At 39.5% G+C, this 27,866-nt stretch overlaps 1 protein-coding gene across 15 annotated transcripts in view; it reads left to right on the top strand.

The window, feature by feature from the left end:
* NCKAP5 (NCK associated protein 5) overlaps nucleotides 1-27,866 on the top strand; it is a 1,134,964-nt gene that overhangs the window by 455,198 nt on the left and 651,900 nt on the right. For 12 of the 15 annotated variants that reach the window (XM_079924721.1, XM_079924726.1, XM_079924723.1 and 9 more), the window contains one exon: nucleotides 17,927-18,000. In XM_079924721.1, coding sequence (XP_079780847.1) covers nucleotides 17,927-18,000 — 74 coding nt within the window. Of the gene's footprint in view, nucleotides 1-1,132; nucleotides 1,273-1,332; nucleotides 1,709-17,926; nucleotides 18,001-27,866 lie in introns of those variants that run through there. The other 3 variants (XM_079924712.1, XM_079924713.1, XM_079924718.1) reach the window with 3 other exon arrangements.

Here is a 27,866-nt window from a genome sequence, read left to right as displayed (position 1 = left end):
TTAGGTCTGGTAGGTTTTTACCATGCTCCTTCATCTGCGGTGTGTTTTTCTGTCTTCTCATTTTGCTTATCTTACTGTGTTTGGGGTTTCCTTTTTGCAGGCTGCAGGTTTGTAGTTCCCGTTGTTTTTGGTGTCCGTCCCTAGTGGCTGAGGTTGGTTCAGTGGGTTGTGTAGGCTTCCTGGTGGAGGGGACTAGTGCCTGTGTTCTGGCAGATGGGGCTGGATCTTGGCTTTCTGGTGGGCAGGTCCACGTCTGGTGGTGTGTTTTCGGGCATCTGTGGCCTTATTATTATTTTAGGCAGCCTCTCTGCTAATGGGGTTGTATTCCTATCTTGCTAGTTGTTTGGCATAGGGTGTCCAGCACCGTAGCTTGCTGGTCGTTGAGTGAAGCTGGGTGCTGGCGTTGAGATGGAGATCTCTGGGAGATTTTTGCCGTTTGATATTATGTGGAGCTGGGAGGTCTCTTGTTGACCAGTGTCCTGAAGTTGGCTCTCCCACCTCAGAGGCACAGCACTGACTCCTGGCTGCAGCACCAAGAGCCTTTCATCCACATGGCTCAGAATAAAAGGGAGAAAAAGTAGAAAGAAAGAATTAGTAGAAGAAGAAGAAAGAAAGAAAGAGAGAGAGAGAGAGAGAAAGAGAGGGAGGGAGAGAGGAAGGAAGGAAGGAGGGAACGAAGGAAAAAAGAAAGAAAGAAGATAAAGTAAAATAAAATAAAGTAAGATAAAATATAATAAAGTTATTAAAATAAAAAATAATTATTAAGAAAAACAATTAAAAAAATAGGACGGATAGAAGCCTAGGACAAATGGTGGAAGCAAAGCTATACAGACAAAATCTCACACAGAAGCATACACATACACACAAAAAGAGGAAAAGGGGAAAAAATCATAAATCTTGCTCTCAAAGTTCACCTCCTTAATTTGGGATGATTCGTTTTCTATTCAGGTATTCCACAGGTGCAGGGTATATCAAGTTGATTGTGGAGCTTTAATCCGCTGCTCCTGAGGCTGCTGGGAGAGATTTCCCTTTCTCTTCTTTGTTCTCACAGCTCCTGAGGTTCAGCTTTGGATTTGGCCCCGCCTCTGCATGTAGGTCGCCAGAGGGCGTCTGTTCTTTGCTCAGACAGGACGGGGTTAAAGGAGCAGCTGATTCGGGGGCTCTGGCTCACTCAGGCCGGGGGGAGGGAGGGGTGCGGAAGGGGTGGAGCCTGCGGCGGCAGAGGCGGGCGTGACGTTGCACAAGCCTGAGGCGCGCCATGCATTCTCCTGGGTAAGTTGTCCCTGGATCCCAGGACCCTGGCAGTGACGGGCTGCACAGGCTCCCCGGAAGGGAGGTGTGGAGAGTGTCCTGTGTTCACACACAGGCTTCTTGGTGGCGGCAGCAGCGGCCTTAGTGTCTCATGCCCGTCTCTGGGGTCCGCGCTTTTAGCCGCGGCTCGCGCCCGTCTCTGGAGCTCCTTAAAGCGGCGCTGTTAATCCCCTCTCCTTGCGCACCAGGAAACAAAGAGGAAAGAAAAAGCCTCTTGCCTCTTCGGCAGCTCCAGACTTTTCCCCGGACTCCCTCCCGGCTAGCCGTGGCGCACTAACCCCTTCAGGCTGTGTTCACGCCGCCAACCCCAGTCCTCTCCCTGCGTCTGACCGAAGCCCAAGCCTCAGCTCCCAGCCCCGCCCGCCCCGGCGGGTGAGCAGACAAGCCTCGCGGGCTGGTGAGTGCCCGTCGGCACCGATCCTCTGTGCGGGAATCTCACCGCTTTTCCCTCCGCATCCCTGTTGCTGCGCTGTCCTTCGTGCCTTTGAAGCTCTCCCTTCCGCCACCCGCAGTCTCCGCCCGCGAAGGGCCTCCTAGTGTGTGGAAACTTTTCCTCCTTCACAGCGCCCTCCCACTGGTGCCGGTGCCGTCCCTCTTATTTGGTCTCTGTTTTTCCTTTTGCCCTACCCAGGTACGTGGGGGGGTTTCTTGCCTTTTGGGAGGTCTGAGGTCTTCTGCCAGCCTTCAGTAGGTGTTCTGTAGGAGTTGTTCCACGTGTAGATGTATTTCTGGTGTATCTGTGGGGAGGAATGTGATCTCCGCGTCTTACTCTTCCACCATCTTCCCCTTTTCCCTAGGTGTACCTTTTCATTAAGGTGACAGAATAACTTTTGAGGGCAGCATCACTTGTTATAGTAGTTAGTCATTTTGTAAGTATGGAAAATCCTGTAACTCATGCTGGTTCTGTTGATTTGAACAGCTGGCCTTCCGGTTCGTGCTGCTTTGCCCATAGGTGGATTGGGAATCTTACATTAGGAGTGATAAAACTGCTGACAGGATTTCACAAGCTGACGTAAATGACGCTGATTATAACATGAAGATTATTAGGAGGGATTTTGGATCTCTGCAAGCTTTGAAATAGTACTATATTTTAAACTCCACTCGATGTGAATGAAAAATGAGATCCTCTCATCATTAGAATTAATTTATAATGGGCTTCTCTCAAAACTGACCCAGATCAGACAGTATGAGGTTCACATTAAGTGGGCTTATACTACACAGATATGCAATGTTCAGTATATCTATAAACGTAATTGCTTTAAATTTTTCATACTAATTGCCCTGAAACATGTACATTAAAGAAGTGAACAGCAAATTTCCTGAAATATATGTCCAAAATGATTCTAATTTGCATAAATGTTAGCCAAGGAACAGATGCTGTACCTTTGTAAAAATTTTAAAACATATGATACAAATACGTTGTGGTGTAACTTGGTGTTGCTCACCAATCCTAACTTGGGTGAAATACTTTTAGCAGAACATTGACAAGGACAAGTGAAAAAAAGACTTCATTGTTTCAAACACCAGCTTATCTTTAGACTAATATAAAGGATTTTGTTTTATTGTGGTATTTTAGATCCAGCTTTCTAACATTAATTATAATTAAGACTTTGTGGACATTATTTTTGGACTGTATTTTTCTAAATAATATTGATCACTTTTAATATTTATATAGTGAGTATGTAGTATTTTGAAACTAGAAAGAGAAAAGTATACAGAAGAAATTAATTTAGCCCATAATACTACCATATATTGTTTGCTTTATTGTCTTTTGATCTTTTATATATTTTCAAAACTGTGATATGTAGGATTATGCAGTTTTACATCATGCTTCTTTCACCTAATATTATACTGTTATCCATTTTATTATACATTCTTTACAAATTTAAGGAATTGTATAATTCTCCAAATGGATAGTGTGCTTTATTTTTGGAAACCAAGACATCAGGGGTTTTTTTATATTGCTGTAAATAATATTTTGAACATCATTAGTTTTGACATTTTACTCAGGATGATTCTTAGACATGGAATTTCTGGATCAAATGTACATGGCTGTTTTAATTTCCTTGACGTATTACTAAATTGCTTTTCCCAACTGTTAAATGTGTAGGCAAAGCACACCCTTGTACTTAAGTCTCTGCATACAGAGAGACTTTGCATCCTCCAGCTTCCCTCTTTGTCTTCATCCTCTTTCTGTCCACCACAAAGATCCATAATGTGTACTCTACGTCCTCTTTCTAGGATGTTTATATTTAATTTTATAATTGTAGTTACATTATAGACATAAAAAAATCTGTTTAAATAATTTTGAATCTTACTTTTATATTTTGAATTCCATATTTTTTATTCACTGTTCAGTATAGAATGTATGTGTATATGCACACATGCACATATACACATGTACATATACATATACACATATACACATGTACATATCTGGTAAATACTTTTTACTCATCTCTTGGATATTTGTATATGCTTGTATATATACACAAACTTTTAAGAAAGTTTAAGATACACACACTTTTTAAAAATTTATTTAGATTTTATTGACATATAATATTATATTGGTTTCAGGTATACAGGACAATGATTTGATATTTGTATGCACTGTGAAATGACCACCATAGTAAATCTTGATAACATCCATCACCACAGAAAGTTAACTTTAGGATTTAGTTTCTTGGCACCTTTCCAGTATGTTCTACAATATTATTGACTATAATCACTATGCTATACAGTACCTCCCCCATTACTTATTTATTCTGTAACTGGAAGTTTTTACCTTTTGATCCCCTTCACCAGTTTTGCCGACTCCCCAGCCCCCATCCCTCTGGCAACCACCATTCTGCTCTGTGTATATATGATTTTGGTTTTGTTTAGTTTTTGTTTTTGAGTTTCCACATATAAGTGAAATCATACAGTATTTATCTTTTTTTCTGAATTATTTTGCTTAGCTTAATTTTCTCAAGGTCCAAGGTTGTCACAAATAGCAAGATTTCATTCTTTTTTGTGGCTGAATAATATATTCCATTGTGTGTGTGTATTATTTATAGATAGATAGATAGATATACCACTTTTTCTTTATCCATTCATCCATTGATGGCCACTGGGGTTATTTCCATATCTTGGCTATTGTAAATAATGCAATGAACATGGGGGTGCATATATATTTTTTGAGTTAGGGGTTTTGTGGGGATTTTTTTAGATAAATACCAAGAAGTGGAGTTACTAGATCATATGGTAGTCCTAGTTTTAATTTTTTGAGGAAACTCCATGCTGTTTTCCAAAGTGGCTGTACCAATTTACATTCCCACCAACAGAGCAAGGGAGTACCCTTTTCTCCACATCCTTGTCAAGACTTGTCATTTTGGTAATAGCCATTCTAACAGGTGTGAGGTGTTATTTCATTGTAATTTTGATTCACATTTCCCTGATGACTAGTGATATTGAACAGCTTTTCATGTACCTGTTGACTGTTCGTTTGCCTTCTTTAGAAAAATATCTATTCAAATCCTCTGCCTATTTAAAAATCAGATTGTTTGGTTTTTCTTTTTTTTTTTGCTATTGAGTTGTATAAGTTCCATATTTTAGATATTAACTCCTTATCAAGTATATGATTTGCAAATATATTCTCCCTTTCAGAAGGTTGTCTCTGCCTTTTGTTGATGGTTTACTTTGCTATGCAAAAGCTTCTTTTGTTTGATGTAGTCCCACTTGTTTATTTTTGCTTTTTTTGCCTTTGCTTTTGGAGTCAGATTTAAAAATTCACCACAAAGACTCATGTCAAGGAGCTTGCCATCTATCTTATCTTTTAGGAGTTTTATGACTTCAGGTCTTACATTCAAGTCTTTAATCCATTTTGAGTTAATTTGGGGGTATGGTGTAAGATAGTGGTCTAGTTTCATTCTTTTGCAAGTGGCTGTCCACTTTTCCCAACACCATTTATTGAAGAGACACCCTTTTTCCATTGCGTATTCTTGGCTCCTTTGTCACTAATTAATTGACCGTATACTTGTAGGTTTACTTCTGGATTCTCTGTTCCATTGACCTATGTGTCTGTTTTCATGTCAGTGCCACACTGTTTTGATTACTCTAGCTTTATAAAATAATTTGAAATCCAGGAGCATGATGCGTCCAGCTTTGTTCTTCTTTCTCAAGATTGCTTTGGTTTTTCACAGTCTTTTGTGTTTCCATACTAAGGTTAGGATTGTTTGTTCTGTTTCTATGAAATAACATTAGAAGTTTGATAGGTATTGCATTGACTCTATAGATTCCTTTGAGTAATATGGACATTTTAACGATATTAACTATTCCAATCCATAAGCATGGAATATCTTTCCATTTCTTTGTGTTTTCAGTTTCTTTCTTCAGTGTCTTAGAGTTTTCATAGTACAGGTGTTTCATCTTCTTGGTTAAATTTATTTCTAGGTATTTTATTCTTTTTGATGCAATTGTAAATGGGTCTGTTTTCTTAATTTCTTTTTCTGTTAATGTATAGACATTTTATGCCTTGCCACTTCACTAAATTTGTTTAGTAGTTCTAACAGTCTTTTTGTGAAAAGTTTAGGGTTTTCTCTATATAAAATCATTTCATCTGCAAATAGTGACAGTTTTACTTATTTCTTTCCAATTTGGATGCCTTTTATTTTCCTTGCATAATTGCTCTGGCAAGGACTTCCAATACTATGTTGAATAGAAGTGGGGAGGGTGGACATTCTTATCTTGTTCCTGATCTTAGAGGAAACACTTCTAGCTTTTCACTGTTGAGTATGTTAGCTGTAGGCTTCTCATACATGGCCTTTATTATGGTGAGGTACATTCCCTCTGTACCCACTTTGTTGAAAGTTTAACATAAATGGATATAGAATTTTGTCAAAAGCTTTTTGTACATCTGTTGAGACGATCATATGGTTTGTATTCGTCATTTTGTTAATGTAGTGTATCACGTTGCTTTGCAGATGTTGTTGATGGTGAACCATCCTTACATCCCTTGAATAAATCCCACTTGATCATGGTGTATCATCCTTTTAATGTATTGTTGAATTCAATTTGCTAACATTTTGTTGAGGATTTTTGCATCTGTGTTCATCAGGGATATTGACTTGTAATTTTCATATATGGTGATGTGCTTGTCTGGATTTTGGTGTCACAGTAATGCTGCCCTCATCGAATGAGTTTGGAAGCATTTCCTCCTCTTAAACGTTTTGAAAGAATTTGAGGAGGATAGGTATTAACTCTTCTTTGAATGTTTGATAAAATCCACTAGAAAAGCCATCTGGTGCCAAACTTTTGTTTGAATTGGTAATCAGAACCCTCCCACAATCTCTTTATGTGTTTTGGTCTGTTCAGATTTTCTATTTCTTCCTAATTCAGTCTCTAAAGATTGTGTGATTCTAAGAATGTATTCATTTCTTCTATGTTGTCCAGTGAGTTGGCATATAATTGTTCCGAGTAGTCTTTTAAGATCCTTTGTATTTCTATGCTATCAGTTGTAACATCTCCTCTTCAACTTTGGATTTTACTTATTTAAGGCCTCTTTTTTTCTTGGTGAGTCTGGCTAAGGGTTTGTCAATTTTGTTTATCTTTTCAAGGAATCAGCTCTTAGTTTTACTGACTTTCCTATTGTCCTTTTAGCCTCTATTTTATTTATTTCTGCTCTGATTGTTATTATTTACTTTCTTCTACTAACATTGTTTCTTCTTTTTCTAGTTTCTTTAGGTATAAAGTTAGATTGTTTATTTGAGATTTTTCTTCTTTCTTGAAGTAGGCCAGTATTTCTGTGAGCTTCCCTTTTAGAACTGCTTTTGCTGCATCACATAGGTTTTGGTATGTTTTATTTCATTTTCGTTTGTCTCTAAGTATATTTTTATTTCTCCACTGATTTTTTTCATTGACCCAGCAGTTGTATGTAGCATGTTGTTAAATATCCACGTATCTGTGAGTTTTACAGTCTTCTTCTTGTAATTGATTTTAAGTTTCATGCCATTTTGGTTGGAAGAAATGCTTGATGTGATTTCAGTCTCCTTAAATTTATTGAAATTTGTTTTATGGCTTAACGTATGATCTGTCCTGGAGAATGTTCCATGTGTACTTGAAAAGAATGTGTTTTGCTGCTTTTGGATGGAATATTCTGTATATGTCTATTAAGTCAATCTGATGTAAAGTGTCATTAAGGCTGGTGTTTTCTTATGATTTTCTGTCTGATCTATCCACTGATATAAGTAGGGTATTAAACTCCCCTACTATTATTGTTTTGTTGTACTTTCTCCCTTTAGGTCTGTTAATATTTGCTTTTTATATTTAGGTGCTTCTATGTTGTGTGCATATATATTTTAAAAATTACATATTCTTGTTGAATTGACCCTTTTATCATTACGTAGTGTCCTTCTTAGTCTATTACTACAGACTTCGTTATAAAGTCTATTTTATCTGATATGAGTATAGCTATCCCAGCTTTCTTTTTGTTTCTGTTGAATATTTGCATGCAATATCTTTTTCCATCCCTTCATTTTCAGCACATGTATGTCCTTATATCTAAAGTGAGTCTCTTGTAGGCAGCATATAGATGAGTATTGTTTGTTTTGCTTTGTTTTGTTTTGTTTTGTTTTTTAATCAATTCAGTCACTCTGTCTTTAGAGTGAAGAATTTAGCCCATTTACATTTAAGGTAATTATTGATAAATATTAATTTACTTCCATTTTGTTAATTTTTCTGCCTGTTTTTTTGTAGTTTCTCTCTGTTACTTTCTTCTTTTGCTCTCTTTCGTTGTGCTTTGATGACTTCGTTTAGTTGAGATTCCTTTAGTTGTTATGTTGAGATTCCTTTAGTTGTTATGTTGAGATTCCATTCTCTCTTTTGTGTGTGTGTATCTAGTTTAGGTTTTTGCTCTGTGGTTATCATATGGTTCACATATAATGTCCTATGTATATAAAAGTCCATTTTAAGTTAATACTAACTTAAATTTGAGTTTATTCCAAAACTCTACATCTTTACCTCTCCACTACATTTCATCTTTTTACTTCTGTCTCTTAGGTATCCCTTAAATAATTATTGTATTTTTGTTAACTTTGCTACTTTTGTCTTTTAAACTTGCCACTAACCTTACAAGTCATTAATCCACTATCTTTGCTAAATATTTATCTTTACCAGTGAGAATTTGACTTTCCTATATTTTCTTGTTATTAATTACTGACCTTTCTTTTCAGGTTAAAGAAGTCCCTTTAACATTTCTTGTTAGGTTGGTTTGGTGGTGATGAACTCATCTAACTTTTGTTTGACTGAAAAACTCTATCTCTCCTGTCATGATGAGTGATAATCTTGCTGGGTGGAGTATTCTTGGTTGGAATTTTTTTCTTTCAGCACTGAGAATATACCATGCCACTCCCTCTGGCTCATAATGTTTCTGCTAAAAAAATATGCTGCTAGTCTTATTGGCTTTCCTTCACACATAACAAGTTGCTTTTCTCTTGCTGCTTTTAAGGTTCTCTTATTGTCTTCATTTTTTTGACATTTTAAGTATAATGTATCTTGGTGTAGATCTCTTGAGGTTCATCTTATTTGGAGTTCTCTGGGCTTCCTGGACCTGGATGTCTGTTTCCTTTCCCAGGTTAGGGAAATTTTTTGCCATTATTTCTTCAAATAAGTTCTGCCCCTTTCTCTCTCTCTTCTCCTTAGACCCGCATAGTGTTAATGTTAGGTCTCTTGGTGTTTTCCCATAGATCCCTTAAAATCTCTTCACTTTATTTTTACTTGTATTATTTTATTATTATTATTATTTTGCTGCTCAGTTTAGATGAGTTTCCTTGCTTTGACTTCCAGAACACTGATTCTTTCTACTGCTTTGTCTAGTCTGCTATTGAATCCTTCTAGTGTGTTTTTTAGTTCAGTTTTCGTGTTCTCAGCTCTGTGACTTCTGTGCTTCTTTATATTTTCTCTCTCTTTGCTGAAGTTCTCACTTGTTCATCTATTCTTCTGAGTTCAGTGAGCAATTCTGACTATTACTTTGAATTCTTTATTAGGTAGATTACTTATCTTCATTTCATTAAAATCTCTTTGTGAAGTGTTGTCTTGTTCTTTCTTTAATAACATATTTCTGTTTTGTCATTTTGTTTGGTGCTGTTTCTGTGTATTGGTGAAACATCTACCTCTCTGAGTCTTGAAGTAGTTGGCCTTGTGTAGGTGATGAACCTTATAATTCAACCTTGCCCTAGTGGTTGGTTGTCTTTTGAAACTTTGTGATTGTCTAAGCAGCCTGATTTATTCTTGATAGGTTCCTGGTGTTGAGGGTGTGCCAAGACCTGTCAGTGTTCCAAGAGGAAGGATCTCATTTTGCACTTAGTTTTGGGCTTTTTGAAAGTCAAACCCTCGGGCAGCAGGTTTTGAAGTATGCACGTATATAGTCCTATGGGCCATAATCATAAACCCTGCTGGCCTCCAGAACAGGAAATCTGGAGATGACCCTTGGGCAACATTTCCATAAATCAGACCTCTAGACAAGTGTATAAGCTCCTTTCTGGGAGGTATCATTGAGCTGCAGTGAGGCGAAGGGAGTGTGCAAGGATAGTGTCTTACATTCCCTGAGAGTGCCTCTGTACTCTCTAGATGTGTGGCAAGCCTGAAGCCTCAGGCTGAATCTCCAGCACAAGCAAATAGGCCTTTTTCGTAAGAAGACTGGAGGTGTGTTTCAGTCTGCTGCCTGTGCAGTGGCCTGGGGGTGGTAGCCTGCCAAGAACTATCTTTCCAATTGTTACAGTCCCATGGAGCCCGGGAATGCAAGTCCCATTGGCCACCAGGGCTAGGTGATCAGAGGGCATCCTCTTTGTGGATCGCATGCACCTGCTGGCTCTAGAAGGGCATCTGGAGTGCACAGGGGGCAGGACATGCTCCTTGGCTTTGGCATGACATCAGGAAAAATCCTTGTCTGTGCTCCCCTGCCGGTTTCAGCAAGGGAGTGGGAGAGTGTCATGACTGCTCTCACTAGCTGGTCCCAGCCAGGGAGTGAGGGAATGCTGCGTCTACTCATCCCTGCCTGCCTTACCAAGACAGTGGGAGGGTCCCATGTCTGCACACCTGCCTGGGCTAACAGGGTAGAGGGAGAGTGCAGAATGGTGTCTGCCAGCACCCCAGTCTCCAGAAAGAGTCCCAACCATCTCTTGTTCCTCCAGCAGATGCTTGAAGATTAGCACAGGAATCTCCTTCACATTCCGGGCACTTTTCAAACTGCTACTTTTGCCCTGGGTCCTAGGGCGAGTGAGACCTCGTGCAAGCCTTTTATTTATTGATGTATGTATGTATGTATTTTTAAATGACTTTTTATTGGAGTGCAGTTGCTTTGCAATGTTGTGTTAGTTTCTGCTGTACAGCAAAGTGAATCAGTTATATGTATACTATATCCACTCTTTTTCAGATTTCCTTCCCACTTAGGTCACCACAGATCATTGAGTAGAGTTCCCTGTGCTATACATTAGGCTCTCATTAGTTATCTATTTTATACATAGTAGTGTATATATGTCAAGCTTTTTGAAAGGAGAATCTCAGTTCACTTCAACTGTCGACTGAAAAAAAATGCACCACCTAAAAGTTGAGGGTTATGTTTTATTTGGTGGACAAAACTGAGGACTTAAGCCTGGGACACAGCATCTCAGATAACTGAGGGACTGCTCTAAAGAGGCAAGGGCAGGAGCCAGGACATATAGGAGTTTTTGCAACAAAGACCAGGTAGTCGGAACATCAAAGATTACTGTTAATTAAGGAAAACCAGATATCTCAGGTTAAGGAATCTAGTGCTTTTCTATGTACGGGAAGATGCAAATTCTGGGCTCACTGAAATCATCCCTTTGATGTGCACCTCAGCTCTCTGGGGACCAGTATCCTGTGCTTCTCACCCTGAGTCTCCTCAGGGTGCACTATGGGGGTGGCTACAGCAGATGGCTGCTAGATGGGGGGCAGATCTTGCCTCGATCCTGAGTTCCCTCAGGGCTCAGCGTTGGGAGCAGCAGTAAGGTGATGGCTCGATGGCTGCAACATCCTTTGTTTACTGATATGGCAGGTGGCATTTTTAGTTCACACAGCCCTTTGGGTCCCTTGGATGTGAACTCCTTTGGTTTCTAAGCCAGACATTTTGGGGGCTCATCTGTCTGTTGTAGGTCCTAAGGGCTGGAGAGGCTGATATGGGGCACAAAGCCCTCACCCTAGGGAAGAAGCTCTGGATTTGTGAGATTCCCTCCCTATTGTGGGGCTCTGCACCAGGCATGGAGTTTTTGGTGAGACCACGTCTCAGTCTCTCCTACCCATCTCAATGTGGGTGGGGCAGTTCAGCTAGTTTATTGTGGATGGGGCAGTTCAGCTAGTTTTCAGTTCTTTTTCAAAGGGAATTATTCCATATGCAGCTGTAGATTTGGTGTGTCCATGGGGCAAGGTGAGTTCAAGGTGAGCCTCCACCTTGGAGCACTTCCCCCCAGCCTCCCACACATGTAGTTTTAATTAAGGTAGGCACTTTATTTTCTGAATTCATGTAAAGCTGAGAATGTCTTTCTGTTGCTTTGTTATATAGAAGCTACTTTATTGGGGATGTTTATGGATTAAGAGACAAAGGTTTGTCTATGTGTCTTATTTCAATGGACATCTGGGGTGGCCAGAAGCTATGTGGCCTCTCCCGTTGAGGAGCACAGGCTCCGGACGCGCAGGCTCAGCGGCCATGGCTCACGGGACCAGCCGCTTCGCGGCATGTGGGATCCTCCTGGACCAGGGCACGAACCCGTGTCCCCTGCACCGGCAGGCGGACTCTCAACCACTGCACCACCAGGGAAGCCCTGTGACCAGCCTTTTTAAAATCCTTGATAAGAGGCCCATTTGTCTGTTTGGGTGCTTGCCGTCATCCTAATCCCCACCCCAAACACACACACTGCTTTTTTCCCCAGCCCTTATGTGGGTGGATGTGTGGATGATTTTCCATAAACTCTAGCTGGAATGTGAGGAGCCTTTTTGATGTGTAAAATCAAGTGTTGTTTTTTTTTTTTTTCCTCTATCCTTTTCTGAAATGTTTCTTTAATTATCCCTTGATCATTGTTTACCTTACAAATCTTGTCAAGTACTCAAAAGTTATAATTGATAGACAAACCTACATTTTCTGACCTAATATCCATTATGTCTCTTTTCATTTTCAGCTTTATCCTTTATTTAATTTACCTAGATTGTTTGTCCTTCACAGGACTGTGTATGTGTTTTTATTGTCAATTCTACTATTGTATCCATTGTGGGTTTGTCATAAGGAAAATAAGTAGAATACAGTGTTCGTCAGGTTAATAACTATATTTGAATAAAGTCTTTGTGCTGAGTGACATGAGAAGTACATGCTGGGCAAAGCAAGCCTGGGGAAGCTGACATTTTTCACGGATAATGTTAGAGACAGTGAACATTGACACCAAGGACGATGGGGAGATGGGTGTGTGCTTTTCTTCTAAGTTACAGCAGTATTAATCTTCACTAACTGGACTATATATACACTAATTGAATCATACTGTAGAAATAGTAGAAGGCTTAGTGAGTGCAGTCAACCTCGTATCCGTGGGTTCCACATCTGTGGATACAGAGGGCTGACTATAAAAGGCTTGAGCATCCATGGATTTTGGTATCACCAGGAATTGGTCCTGGAACCAGTCTCCCATGGATACTGAGGAATATTTAAGTACTTGGGTTGGGGAGTTAGATTTGCTTCTAGATGAGATACTGAGGAGTAGACTTCGTTTGTGTGATCGCTTAGTGCCGATATACCATAATCCATTATCCACTCTTCTCTGAAGCACAATTTCATGTTGTGGAGAGTCATCCCATAATAAAAATCACAACGTAAAGGTCAACAGGTTTCCATTCTGCTATTGCAGTTTATATTTCCTTGAAATTCTTAGCTCACCCAGCTCCATTTTTATTTCATTTTATTCTCTTTTCAGCTCGTCTTGTTTTTAATTTAATCCTATCTTTTTATCTCGGTGTCTTTTTTTAAGCTTTCTGCACATGTTTTGGAGAGTCATGTCTTTCTGGATACTACCAAACATGTTAAGGTTTTTTCTAAAATACTTTCTTGAAAATCATTTTCAGATTTGATGCCTTCTTCTGTGATTGAGGGTGATGTTCTCTTTCTCTTGTCCTCCAGTACTTCGTCATGGGTTCTGTGTTGCATGTTTTCACTTTACTCATTCTAAAATGATCTGCATAGACCCTGGGATCACCAGCAGACAGTGTATATACCACTTCTGTCCATCTGCATTTTTAAAATCTTTTTTTTAAAATCTTTTTTTTTAAAATCTTTTTTTTTAAAAGATTTTTTTAAAATCTTTTAAGATCTTTTTAAAATCTTTTCTACGAGGTCTCCCAATATCCAATGTCTTTCAGGCAATTTGGGGAGCTATGTTATACTGAGGTAGAATTTTGCCATCCCCTTTCTTTCTGCCTGTGCCTTTGATGCTCTGGAATATTGGAGCCCATGTTAAGAACATTCAGTATGCGCTTTATACCAAAGCTGGCACTGTAGGCACCGTCGCTGTAACATTGTACTTGCTGTGACTGTAGTTCCAGTGTGGACCACTGCCAGCCCCACTGTGATCACCCTCCATTGTTTCCTGGGAGTTAATCTCCAAGGTGATTCCTAGTAGAATAATCCTATTTTATTCTTAAAGAATGGTAAGGATTTATTATTAGTTAATGAATTTCTCCAATTCAGGGGCCAGAAATGATAAATATATGAGGGTGCGGCCTAAGTTCTTTTAGGCAGGGAAAAACTTGTTTCATTTAACAAAAAGCACATGTAAGCATCATCTTCTTTTTCTCAATTCATTTCAGTTAGTGTCTATTTGTGTGTGTGTGTGTGTGTGTGTGTGTGTGTGTGTATGTGTAGGGGTGGGGTATAGGCAATACCACAATAAATGTGCAAGTAACATAAAATTGGATATTAAAGTAAGCATGCTATGATGAAAAATTAAACTGAAAAGGATGAAAATCCATAATCCTAGTTTCCCATTGTTATGTTGTTTAAGACATCATTAGAGTTATTTTTATGGAAAATTAATGAAAGCAGCCAGTATTGTATTTGAAATAGCTTTTAAACCACAATCCAGCAATACCTACATTTAATGCTTGAAAATCTGTATTGTTATTGTTAATCTCTAACTACCTATTCTAAAATTCAGCAAGTATAATTAAAGAAGCATACACTTAGGGACTTCCCTGATGGTGAAGTCGTTAAGAATCCGCCTCCTGGGCTTCCCTGGTGGTGCAGTGGTTGAGAGTCCGCCTGCCGATGCAGGGAACACGGGTTCGTGCCCCGGTCCGGGAGGATCCCACGTGCCGCGGAGCGGCTGGGCCCGTGAGCCATGGCCGCTGAGCCTGCGCGTCCGGAGCCTGTGCTCCGCAGCGGGAGAAGCCACAACAGGGAGAGGCCCGCGTACCGCAAAAAAAAAAAAAAAAAAGAATCCGCCTGCCAATGCAGGGGACACGGGTTTGACCCCGGTCCAGGAAGATCCCACATGCCGAGGAGCAACTAAGGCCGTGAGCCACAACTACTGAGCCTGCGCTCTAGAGCCCATGAGCCACATCTACTGAAGCCCGCGCACCTAGAGCCCGTGCTCTGCAACAAGAGAAGCCTCTGCAATGAGAAGCCTGCACACTGCAACGAAGAGTAGCCCCCGCTCACCACAACTAGGGAAAGCCCACACACAGCAGTGAAAACCCAATGCAGCCAAAAAAAAAGCATACACTTAAACATCTTGAAGTTGAGTAAGAGAAGAGACAATGGATATAAACTTCACCTTGTAAAGTGGTTTGCCTTTTGAGAAGAGGTTTGATCCTATAGAAAAGGCTCTGCTCACTGCTTAGCACGTGGTATATGCTTAAACTGTTTTATTTAATCCTTACAACACCTTTTAAATTATTATTTATCTCTCTGGAAAAAAATAAGGTTTAGAGAGATTAAATAACTTGGCCTGAGGAGGTACAGCTAGTAAGTACCAAAACCAGGTACTTTGAACCTAAATCTCTTTGATCCAAAGATCATATTTGTAATCACCTTTCAGCTTCCACCTCCGACTTGAGCTAAGCAGAATGAACAGAATAACAAATCTACTGGTATCTAACTGTTTTCCAGAGCTTGCATGTGATTTGGCCCCTGCTTTCCTCTCCAACTTCATTTTAGAATACACACCCCAGGCTCTGCTCCTGGACACAATGGCTTCCTTTCTGTTCCTTAAATACCACATTTGAGTGCCTTTGCATATGCCATTTCCTTTGCCTGCGGTGTTCTCCCTGGTCTCTTCCTTTCTCTGTATGCTTGCCTCCTTCTCTCTCAGGTCTTAACCCAAAAATCATTTGTTCAGAGTCCTCTTCCAACCATGGTGTATGAAGATGGTGCTTTCCCCACTTAAAGTCCCTCCTGTCACCTGTTATTTCCTTCCTAGTATGTGACCAATTTGAAATCAATCTGCTCATTTACTTGTTATGTATCTCTCTACAGAATGTAAGCTCTCTGAGGGTAGGAACTTTCTCCCTCTTAGTTATTACAATATCTATGGAAGTTGGAACAGCGCTTGACATATAATGGATGTTGAAAAAAAACAATTGAATGAAGAATGGATGGGTGACTTTGAAGTTTATATATTTGTTTTTACTTGGAAACACTGTCTTTAAATTTTTTTTGATGGGATGTATTTGAAAATATCTTTAAGAATTTTGAGTGTTCTAAATCGTGTTTAGGGATTCCCTCATGGTGCAGTGGTTAAGAATCCGCCTGCCAATGCAGGGGATGCGGGTTTGAGCCCTGGTCCGGGAAGATCCCACATGCCATGGAGCGACTAAGCCCGTGCTCCACAACTACTGAGCCTGCACTCTAGAGCCTGCATTCCACAACTACTGAGCTCGCGTGCCACAACCACTGAAGCGCATGCACCTAGAGCCCATGCTCCGCAACAAAGAGAAGCCACCGCAATGAGAAGCCCGCGCACTGCAACAAAGAGTAGCCCCCGCTCGCTGCAACTGGAGAAAGCTTGTGAGCAGCAATGAAGACCCAATGCAGCCAAAAATAAATAAATTAAATAAATAAATAAATCGTGTTTAAAGCTTGATCGGGACACTTAATAACATAACCACAGACCACTGCAACTTCCTCTGATAAGAGATTTCTGCTTTGCTTTTGACGTGCCCAATGTTCTCATTTAAATAACTAAACTAAACATGTGTATTAATTAGAATAGAACTCTTTAGCTAATTTTCTGCAATAGAATTATACTGTTATAGAATTCTAACAGTTTTAGCTAGATGAGGACTTAGGATACTCTCTAGTCTAACTGAAATATTGTGGAAAGTTAAAAAGGCTTCTCCAAGGCTACACAGGTAGATCCAGGTCCAGAAACTTGGAACAGGGCCCTTTCCATTATATCAGGTCAACTCTTACTGTGTTTCTTCCATTCCCCTGCTCCCACCCATTGTAGTGAATATTTTTATAGAAGCAACAGATTTTATATAGAATTTTATCAAAATAATTCTGTAAAAAAAAAAAAGTAGCAATATTAACCAGAGTTCTCAGTTTACCTTAAACCCATAAGAAATGAAACAGTAACTTTCATGCATGCCTTAAAACTGAAATCATTGCACACTGTTCCGTCTAAGGTAGTTGTAATGTAGGCCTGTGGGCTAGATCTTCATACAGAAAGGGAAAGAAGTATCAGGTTCAGGATGAAATAAATCATACAAATTTTTTTTTGTATTTTTCGACATAGTTGGCAGTTGAAACTATTGCATGTGAACCTCATATTCAGGAATAACAAATATAAAAAATTGGATTTAATAACCTATAGATTTTATGAGCAATTCTCATGCCTCAAAGGAATCCCTCATTTTTCGGAAATGTTTCTTGAAAATATAATTTGATTTACAAAACTTTATGCATATTTCTAAACAAGATAAACCTTGCCTTTATAACCTCTTAGAAGCCAAAGATTGATTTTCTAAGAAAAGAAATAAAAGAAAATAAAAAAAAGAAACACCAAAACCAAATTACATTGTTTTGTTCATATAAGGAGATGAAGGAAAACGAACATGTGATTCATCAATACAAATAAGATGCCCAGTGAATGAGGGCAGTGAATATATAAAGCTTCTGTGTAGCTCAAAAATAGTGTTTTTGCTAGGAAATTATTTGTGTAAAACCAGTATAATCAAGACCTGTGTTGTCTACTTTATTCCTCCTCTTCTAAGGTCAGCAGCGAAAGTAAGTTTGTCTCACTTCCCTCCCCCCCACCCCTTACTTTTATATTGCAGAACAGACCACAGTGTAAATGACTATGAAATTTAGCTTTTCTCTGTGAATAAGAGGATGTTTATGCTGACTTGATAGAACTCCACTTCTCTTCCATTCTTTGTTCATGGAGTGATCACAGGATATGGGGAAAATATTATTCATCCCCAAATGACTATGCATATAAGTCATAGAAGCATCTACTCCTAGAACTGGGAGGGACCAAGGGGTTCTCTTGTCCAAAATCTTCTTGTAGAGATCAAAATGGCCTTAGAATCCTGTGCATGTGGTGATGAGGCCTTATTTGTCTTTGTGTGTCTGTATGTGCAGGAATACATGGACTCCAACAAATACATTGAACATCTGCTGACTCAACTTGAGGAGCAACACAGAAGTCTCTGGAGGTGAGTTCAATCCACATCCTCAACTAGTAGCAGCATCTATAAATTTGATCTTGATCACAGAAGCATGGAGTTGGCAAATGGTCTCTTCTACTTGGTGTCAAAAGCACCTCTGGGGGCAAAAATCAGCAGAGGCTACCTAGAGAGTTCCGTTCCTTTAATTAAAGTAAAGCAATGGTGCCAAAAGTTGTCCTTGAGTGAAGGACCTGCTGAGAACTGAGAAGGTGGTGGAAATCATAACACTTGTCAGGGTCAAGGAGCTAATTTGTCCAAGGCCATGCAGCAAACTTATATCGTAGAAACTAGGACCCAAATTCTCTGGCCCTTGTCTGCTTAAATATTATTTAAGTTTTTCTCTAATTGAAAGGTTGAACACTTCTGCTTAAAATTTCTAAATTCATATTAAAGAATATGTATTTCAGGAATGCTGTAGTATAGGTCTCCCATGTTTAGGTTTTTGTTCTATGTGGTGGGTCCTGATTCTAGGTAAGGAAAGGTATGTGAGAACATTTGTGCAGGTAAATTGGAAAAAGAGGCGAGTGTCATAGAAGTCATACTCCCAGGTTATTCACTCCCTGAGGCCTCTTGGGAATGGAGATTATTTTGATATTATTATCCAGGTCTTTGGGGTCCGTGTGGTCAGGGTCTTCCTAGATGCTCGTATGGTCTCTGAATTCCATTTACTAAATTCCTATAGCTCTTGTTATCTGGAATAAATATGCCAGTGCTCAATTACGTGATACCTTGCATTGCACAAGAATTGTTTAATATGATCAGCTTTGTCGCCCAGGGGTCAAAAAGCCCCTAGCATCCTTTATTTCTCATCTGCTCATGTCACGGAAGACAGTGCTCTCTCTGTACACAGAGATGTTAAGCAGGTAAGTATGACCTAACCCTGTGGATTTCTTGTCCAACCTTATCTAAATCCATCACCCTTGGTCTCTGTACCAGCTGATGCTGCCTGTTCTACACGCACCCTTGTAACAAATCCTAATAACCTTGAAATTCATCTTCTCTGAGGAATTCTAGTTCTTGGGCGAAATGCCTGATATTTTCATTTGTTCTGCTCTTCTGTTAGTTTTCCTACTAGAAAACAGATCTGTGGTTATAGTAATAGACAATATTCTATTTCTCTACCTAGAAAAGCTGCTGGTAGGATACAACAAAAATGTACAGTTTTCAGGTCTCCTTGCTGCTAACAGACATATCAGTTAACTTTATATAACTTGTTGCAATATTTGTTAGATTTCTTTTTGAGAGCTCTAACCGGTTTTCTTTTGTGAACCAGTGTGTTGTATTAGTAAAACCAACAGCAGTGTATTTATGGTTATATGCCTTTTAAATTATATTTTCTGTAGATCTACTACAAAGTATGCTTAAAAGGTTATGTAACTGAGTTGTAACATTTTCTTTAAACTATTTGTATAGAATAATTTTACTCTATTTTTCAAAAGAAAAAATGCACAGATGATGAATACCATCTTGATGAAAGAAATTAGAGTTTAATTTGGTCAGTGTGTCTTATACACATCATTGAAGAGGAATTATAGTTTCACAGGTTTTTGAACCAAAAAACCTGCATGGAAAAGAATATTTTCCTGCTTTCTTAAGGTGGTTAATAAAAACCTTTGGTTTCCTCTGATACAATTAAATTAAAATCTCATTTCAGGTGCAAACATAACCTAACATAAAGTAAGAGCTCAGAATTTTGCGGGCAGTCACTTCCATTTTCCTTCCAAGTAGGATTACTGCTGGTGAAGAAGCAAAGCTTTTTATATAGTGTCAGAGGATCTAATAAAAAAGCTTCATTTGAATAACAATAAAGGGCAATGATGCCATTTGAATAGTCGGAATAACTACCAGTGAGAAAATGGAAAGAGTAGTATTGAAAAGAAAATGAAAACCAATAATAGCAGATTTACATACTATTTATTAAATCATGAAATTATACTTGATTATATTTTGCAAACAGATCTTGACTGACTTACAGTGATGGGCTTTCTGATGGTGATTACAATATCACAACTGCAACTATAGCCAAACTTTTTATGGTGAACGATTTGTGAGTGACAGTGAGCAGTGGGGATATTTTTTTTCTGCTTTTGATTGAATAGTTAAAATGCTTTCTTGAGTTGGGGTAGACTCTATGATGTGTCGAGCATCATGGGAAAGGCATGTCATGTACATAAGCACAGCTAAAGTGTCTGAAGTTAAACAAGCATTCCCATAACTCAGTATATGCTTCTTCTGATTCTTATTATGCCTTTAATTTGTAGCTGTTACAAATTTCATGGAATAGGTTACTTGTCATTGCTGCTGATATTAACTAATGGTCTTCCATTTACACTTACGCTAACTCAAGTATAGCTTAAAAGAAACTTAAAAGAAAAAATAGAATATTTCGATCTTCCAACAATAATAGTAGCCAGCATTAATTTATGGCCACAGTCTTTGAGGACTGATCAAAACATGGTAAACACATGTCATACTGTTATTGCCTCTTGCTTAATGATAAAAGAATTGGACAAATGGTAGAAGATTGGGTCTAACAATTAAAAGTCTTATTTTCGTGGAGGAATCTCCTAGCCTTTAATAGGCTTTAGTCACTTTTTATAGCATAACCATGTGCTGTGACACAAATATATTGCTGTAATCATACTCTCAAGATAACTGGTTATTTCGGCGTCCTGTTTAGTATTCTACTGAAATAGACCTATAATCTATCTCTGGGTTTTCAAATTGCAAAGGAATTTGTGGAGTTCAAATATAGCCGTCTGGCAAAGAGCATTTAGCTCAACTATGTTTTGATACCAGCAGAAAAAAATTTCTGTGAATTCATCTGAAGAAGAGGGTGGAGTCAGGATCTAGAACCTAGTCTAAGACTTGGGTACAAGTCTGGGTGGGTTTAATTTGCTCTGCCTCTCCCTGCTTGATGAGGAAAAAATAAACACACCCAGTGACAACTTGTTTACTAGTCAATGTTGAAATGTGATCATACATTTCTGTACATTTATTTGTTTAAATGAGGAAAGTTAGGAGAAAAATGCTCTTCTGTACTTAATGATTTTTGTGTCATCTGTTACTATTTCTATTTGGTTAAATATATCTGTGACTGACAAGAAAGGGTGTGAGAAAACAACTGCTGAGAATGTCTTTCTGCTATTTGACAGAAATCTTTATCCATTTGCAGCCTCAGATTAAGAGTTTAGAACATAGACAGTTGGAAAAGACAAATTGAATTCATGAATATTTATGGTGTTAATTACTCTTTCATGTCACATACGTGAAATTATGTATGACAAATAGAAGCAGCATAACACTATAGAAATGGAAATAAGACTGGATTGGAGGTTTTGGAGACATGGACTCTGGTTCTGGACCATCCGAACTGGCTACTGGGTAACACCTCTGAGACTGAGTTTCCTTAGCTCTAAAAAGAAGCTATCAATATAGCTAGTATTTAAGATAACTGAGCACTGAGATTACATGAAGCATAGATGCAAGAGGGAGGAGACATGGGGATATATGTATGTGTATAGCTGATTCACATTGTTATAAAGCAGAAACTAACACACCATTGTAAAGCAGTTATACTCTACTAAAGGGGTTAAAAAAAGGCATTACCTATATATGACATGTACAGATAGGTATAATCTTATTTTTCTAGAATAATTATACAGCTGGATCATTATGTAGCATTTAATACATGTCATGGAAAGCTTCAAAGAACAGGGGTAGAAGTGACTAATATAACGGATACCTAAGAGCTTGCCAGTGATTGAACCAGATAATGTCAAAGCATTCATTTCAGATTTTCATAGCTTGAATTGCAGACAGAGTTACCAATAGCCTGTAAGCAAGTGAAGAATAAGTAGGTTTGCAAGGCCAAAATTAAATGACAAGATCTGGTGAATGCACAGTGCCAGTTGCCAACCTACAGATGCCAGATCGAAGTTTCATTTGAACAAGCTATGTTTAGGCTAGGGTTTCTCAGGCAGGGCACTGTTGACATCTGGGGCCAGATTACACTTAATCATGGAGGTGGGGTTGTCCTGTGCGTTATAAGGTGTTTAGCATCATCCCTAGCCTCTACCCACTACATGCCAGTACCATCCCCCATTGTGACAACCAAAAATGTCTCCGGATATTTTCCAAATGTTTCCTAGTGGCAACATCCTCTCCTCTCCCTGGTAAGAACCAGTGATCTAAACAATCATCTGCATAAGCATTTTTCTAAGTATATCCCAAGAAACACTAGTACACTATGGTATGGATATTTTAAGAAAAATAAAGGTATTCTGTGGTCAGATTTGAGGTATACTAGGTAAAACCAAGCTTTAAGATTTTATTTTAATCGTAGAACTATTCAGAGCCATTTATATTGCTAATACGTGATAAGCGTATCAAATATAGACTGTAAAATATAATTTTGACTTTAAAAAATTCCCCAATCCTAGCTTTCTTGGAGCATGTATTCTGACTAAAGGTCTAAGGAACATATTTTGGGAAATGGTGATCTATCTAGTTTGGTAGCCAAATATACAAAAACATAGCTGGTACCTCTTTCTTCATCCTTCTCCCCTTACTTCACAGGTACTAGGATGGGTGACTTGTAGAAGAGCAGCAAATAGTCTGGGTTGTTGGTGAAACGGGAAAGTAGATGCGTCGGAAAGCCAGTCCCAAGTTCATTACCATTTTTCTGAGGGGCAACTAGGGCCTCAATACCAAATTCCAAGAATCTGAAGAACCATTGATTACAAGCTATGTTTGCCCTGGTAAAGCAGATAACTCCTGCTTCCCGGGGGTAGAAATGGTGGTTCCCTACATCACCAAGAGGAGTTTAATTGACAAGCGTATATAGTTCTCTAGGTGCAATAAGCGTCCCTAAGGCCCATCCCTTCCAACAATAAAATAATAGTTTCAGGGTATCCCAAATCCTTCAAAATAGACTTTTGTATTCTGGCTTACTTGTGATTCTTAACCTAAGGAAAGAGATAGGAAAAAAACTGGACAAAAACTTTGTTTTCCTTCCCACCGTGATTCAAAATGCTGCTTATCTAAGCAGAGTGAACACTGCAATAAAATGATCCGCATTCCAAATACCCTTTCGTGTTCTCCATCATTTGATGTATGTATACATTTTAGGGTGGAGATCATTGGCACCAGCGCCTCAAGTTTCCTTCAGCAGTAGTCTTAGTTTTGGTAAAATGTGAGTGACATTAAAACTGCTTACTGAGAGGCTACATGCTATCATTCTACCTCGGGGAAAAGAAGATCCTTTGCTAACACGTTATATGGAAATTGCCTTGTAGTTGTAAAATAGAGTTAAGAGGCAAAAGCGCACATGGCCTGAGAAAAGTCAAGCCCAGAGCCTCTTGGAGATTTACCTTCTGTGTATCTTGGTTCTTAGAATCGAATTGTCCAGGCATCTTAAGAATTAGCATGTCTCTATCCTCAAGGGGTTAATTTACATAGACTAAAGTGATGCTGAGTATTAAACAGGTTACCTTTGCTAAAACATAGACTTCCACTGGGAGATCTTAATTGGAAACAAATAAAATTGCTCTGCATGAATTCTTAATGGTGGACACCAGATAAAATAAGAACTGTGATTTGTTTTTTACATCCCTTCAAGAGAAAAAGAGGCTATCTCTGGGGGATAGACTGTGTAGCAGACAAAGAGCTCAGCGCTCTCTGCTAGCAATAAAAGCGAAACCTCATGCTACGCCAGCAGAATAACGGTTTCCCACCTCTGCATCCCTGTCTCAGTCTGCTGAGGTCAAAGGAGACCAGGGCTAGCAAGCTTTACATTTTCTTCCCCTCCTCTCAATCCTTGGGCTGGATTTCTAAACTATAGCTGCTTTCTCGGGGCAAGTGCAAGCGTCAGGGCCACCCTGGAAACCCGTCAATGTCACTTCTCAATTACTCATCAGGGGTTGTTCCAGAGAGGCAGACAGTCCCAGACCCCTGCCAAGATAAGAGTCTTGCCTCTCAGTCATGCCCTCTGCCCAGCACAAGGGAGAATAAATCAGGGCTCTGGAAATTGGGTATTGCCACATACTTCAGTGGTGATGTCACTCCTGGACGGTGGTGGGGAAAGCTATGGGCTGAGATGTATCCCCAAGGATTCTTATTATAGATGGATGGTGTTGCTTTAGATGAACAAGGGAGCATGTAGCCTTCTCATAGCTCTGAAGCCCTGGGTGAAGGAACATCTTTATCTTTAAGTAAAGATGTAACATCTTTATTTGACTTTTGTTCAGTAACAGAAGGGGCTAACAGAACTAAATCCAGAAAGATATCTGGATTGACCGAATTGGAAGATCACCCAGGTTCATATTTGACCTTTAACTTTAGGATTGATCAACATTATAATTTATTTAGGTGACCGGTATGTGATCTGCATGTTTATCTACTTAAGGAGTTGCCCAGTATTTGAACTCAAGTCATCCGAGGCAAGGAGATACCAAAAATGCCAGAGTGAAACTCTACACTGACTTTATATGCATATGATTTCCTGTCTCTTATAAAATCTGTCCACCCTTTAAACTAAAGGGCCATGTTAATCTATCGGAGAATATATATTTAGGTCCCAACCGAATAAATGTACAGAATAGACTCTTTAAAACCTTATGGGGGCGCTTCCCTGGTGGCGCAGTTGTTGAGAGTCCGCCTGCCGATGCAGGGGACACGGGTTCGTGCCCTGGTCCGGGAAGTTCCCACATGCCGCGGAGCAGCTGGGCCCGTGAGCCATGGCCGCTGAGCCTGTGTGTCTGGAGCCTGTGCTCTGCAACGGGAGAGGCCACAACAGTGAGAGGCCCACATACCGCAAAAAAAAAAAAAAAAAAAAAAAAAAAGAATCCACCTGCCAACGCAGGGGACACGGGTTCGAGCCCTGGTCCGGGAAGATCCCACGTGCCGCGGAGTGGCTGGGCCTGTGAGCCATGGCCGCTGAGCCTGCCATCCAGAGCCTGTGCTCTGCAACGGGAGAGGCCACAGCAGTGAGAGGCCCGCATACCGCAAAAAAACAAAAAACAAAAAAACAAAACACCTTATGGGTTTTATCTTTGCCTCTTCACTACAAATCTTGTTTGAAAGAAAAATTCACATACATTTATCAAGACTATTCTACCCCAGGCTGAGTGGAGGAATCTATAAAACACATTTTAGGAGACTGTCCTTCAAAAGTCCAAAGGTTTCCCTAAGGAGCTGGTGGTTTGATCTGAGTCCTGTGTAGGAGCAGGTCTGGTGGAGTGAGGGGAGATGAAGAATTGGTTATTGGATAGATTGAACTTGGACTGCCTTTGAGACTTTTGTGTATAACTATATGTTAAGATGATGAGAACTTCAGGTTTAGAGCTGTTTATATTTAATAAATAAAACACAGTATAGATAGAGGCATTAGATGAACCCGCAAAGATATAAAACTGCCCTCTGCTGTAACTGGCGAAACATCCCCACGTTAAAGATGGATTTATTGCAACCATGGGAAGCTTGAGTTGAGTAATGTTGTACAAATAGGTCCGTAGATGATCAGAAGATAATTCTAATTCTAGTTTAAATAGGTTTGTGTTCTTCAAGAAACACTCTTAAAGTGCCACAAAATATTTCAGCATCAATAGGATTTAGGGGTGACCCAGAGAAATTTACCAGTATGTAATCTGAAAAAATTTGGCTTAAACACATTTGTTATTTTTAGATCCATGCTTATCTTAATATGACAGCCGGAACCTAATGTGATTTATTTGTATGAAATTAAAGAGCCTCAAGCAAAAGGCATTTTGTAGATTTATCGGGGGGTAATAAAGATCACAAATATTCCCTACTAAGTTGAAAGAAGAAAAACTCCAGCAGGCAAAAATATAAATGACCTGCTTGACATAAACGCATGCGTTGACAGTGAAGTACACCCACAGTAAGGAGTGATAAAGTGCCTTTTTTATTTTTAACTGGAAGGAGGAATGAAATGGGTAATTTACCGTAGATGTCTATTTAGTTTTAATTTTAATGGGAAAAAATCACCAACTTGTTAGTGCGTGAGCATACTTGGGATTTTTTTTTCCCCCTAAGAGATTGATTGTTAAGATATAACTCTACATATCTCTCTATATGGGTAACTCTGGAGTTTACAGTAGTAAATTTATTTGTTTGTTTGTTTATTGATTGATTGATTGGTTACTTCCCATTCTTTTTGCACCTTCTGTATTCAGAGGCCTGGGAGGTAATCTTAGAACCCCACCTCCATCCTTCCATTCTGGGGAGAGATGTTGGAGCCTCTGTGAAATGAGAAAATACAAACTGCATTTTTTTCCCCTCTAAGACTTTCACTATAGTACATTTTGTGTTTTTGTATTACAAATTAGACTTCATAAATAATCCAGCAAAGAGTCCGGGATGGAGAGGTTCCCTGGAATCAAAGGATCCAGAATAGGATGAAATTGTACAGTAGTTGGGAGAAACACCCTCTAGCTTTCTCAAGGCAGAGGAAACTTCTAAGAAGGCAAATGTCAGTTGCAGAGTTGGTTGAGTTTGGCAACCTATGGCTGGTTCCATGGCTCAGGAACCTTCACAAGGTGGCTTTAGGAGAACCTGGCTTACTTGATGCTCAGTATCTACACTCGTTGATTAAATATTGTATATGAACTCTCTACGGAGATCAGCCTAGAATTTCACCAAATGTAAGTCTGCCTGAGAGAGAAAGTTAAAGCCACTGCAGATCTCAACTCTGTACTGCTCCATTAGTACTAGATTTTACAAGTAGGGGACATCTCTCACTTAGGCCCTAGGGATGCTCTGGTTCTTGCTCCAACCCTCCCCAACGCCCCCTACACACACACACCAATTAATGAAAACTTCACTTCCACAGACTATTCCAAAATGTAACAGCAGCTCTATCCATAGCCTCAATGACCTCTATACCAGTTCCAACCATGTGGCTCTCAATCACACACTGTCTTATTTTTTCATGACAGGGGTTTTGTTCCCCTAAGATCTTTGAGTTGTAGAGCCAATCTTCTGGTACCTCACCTCTCTCTCATAGTACCTCACCTCTCTCTTAGCATAAGACATACAAAACAACATCAAGCATAACACTTCACTTACTTTGAAAGCATAGAGACAATTGGAAGTATGTTGCGGTATGCGGGCCTCTCACTGTTGTGGCCTCTCCCATTGCGGAGCACAGGCTCCGGACGCGCAGGCTCAGCGGCCATGGCTCACGGGCCCAGCCGCTCTGCGGCATGTGGGATCCTCCCAGACCGGGGAACGAACCCGTGTCCCCTGCATCGGCAGGCGGACTCTCAACCACTGCGCCACCAGGGAAGCCCTGTGTTAGTCATCTTTGTACCTAAGTGACTTAGCATGTTATCGATCCTCCAAACACTTTCCTTGAGCCATTGAAGGAATTGATGTTGATTCAAGAAGAGAAATTACTAACAGCTCATGTGTTTATTAGGGACAAGCCTGCCTTAACTGGTAAGTCCATTGCAAGAGAAAGGTCAAACAAGTATAGCAAAAAGTCCTTTGTCTCAGTGGTGTGCCAGTGCTAAAGGGGATCCACAGTTTCAAGGTAGTTACTCTTAGAAAGTTAAAGATGGGACACTTAATGAAGTTGTGAATGTGTGGTAATGATTTATAAAGCTAGGAAGAATGCTTGCTTCACCAGACTTTTATTTTATGCTTTTTTCAAAATTCAATCCTAAAGTAAGAAGTTTTGAGGCATGTCCTGTCTGCATGATGGGTCACTGCACATCATAGGACAGGCTCCAACCAGTAACAGTAATCAAATATGTATTTCTGTCCCCAGTTTTACTCCCATTATCTACCAATTATATCTTGGGCTGCAAACAACCTTGTTAACAGAAGCAGTG

The sequence above is a fragment of the Stenella coeruleoalba genome (assembly GCF_951394435.1).
Source record: "Stenella coeruleoalba genome assembly, chromosome: 6".
In the NCBI taxonomy this organism is placed as follows: domain Eukaryota; kingdom Metazoa; phylum Chordata; class Mammalia; order Artiodactyla; family Delphinidae; genus Stenella; species Stenella coeruleoalba.
This window is presented reverse-complemented; position numbering and strand designations above follow the sequence as displayed.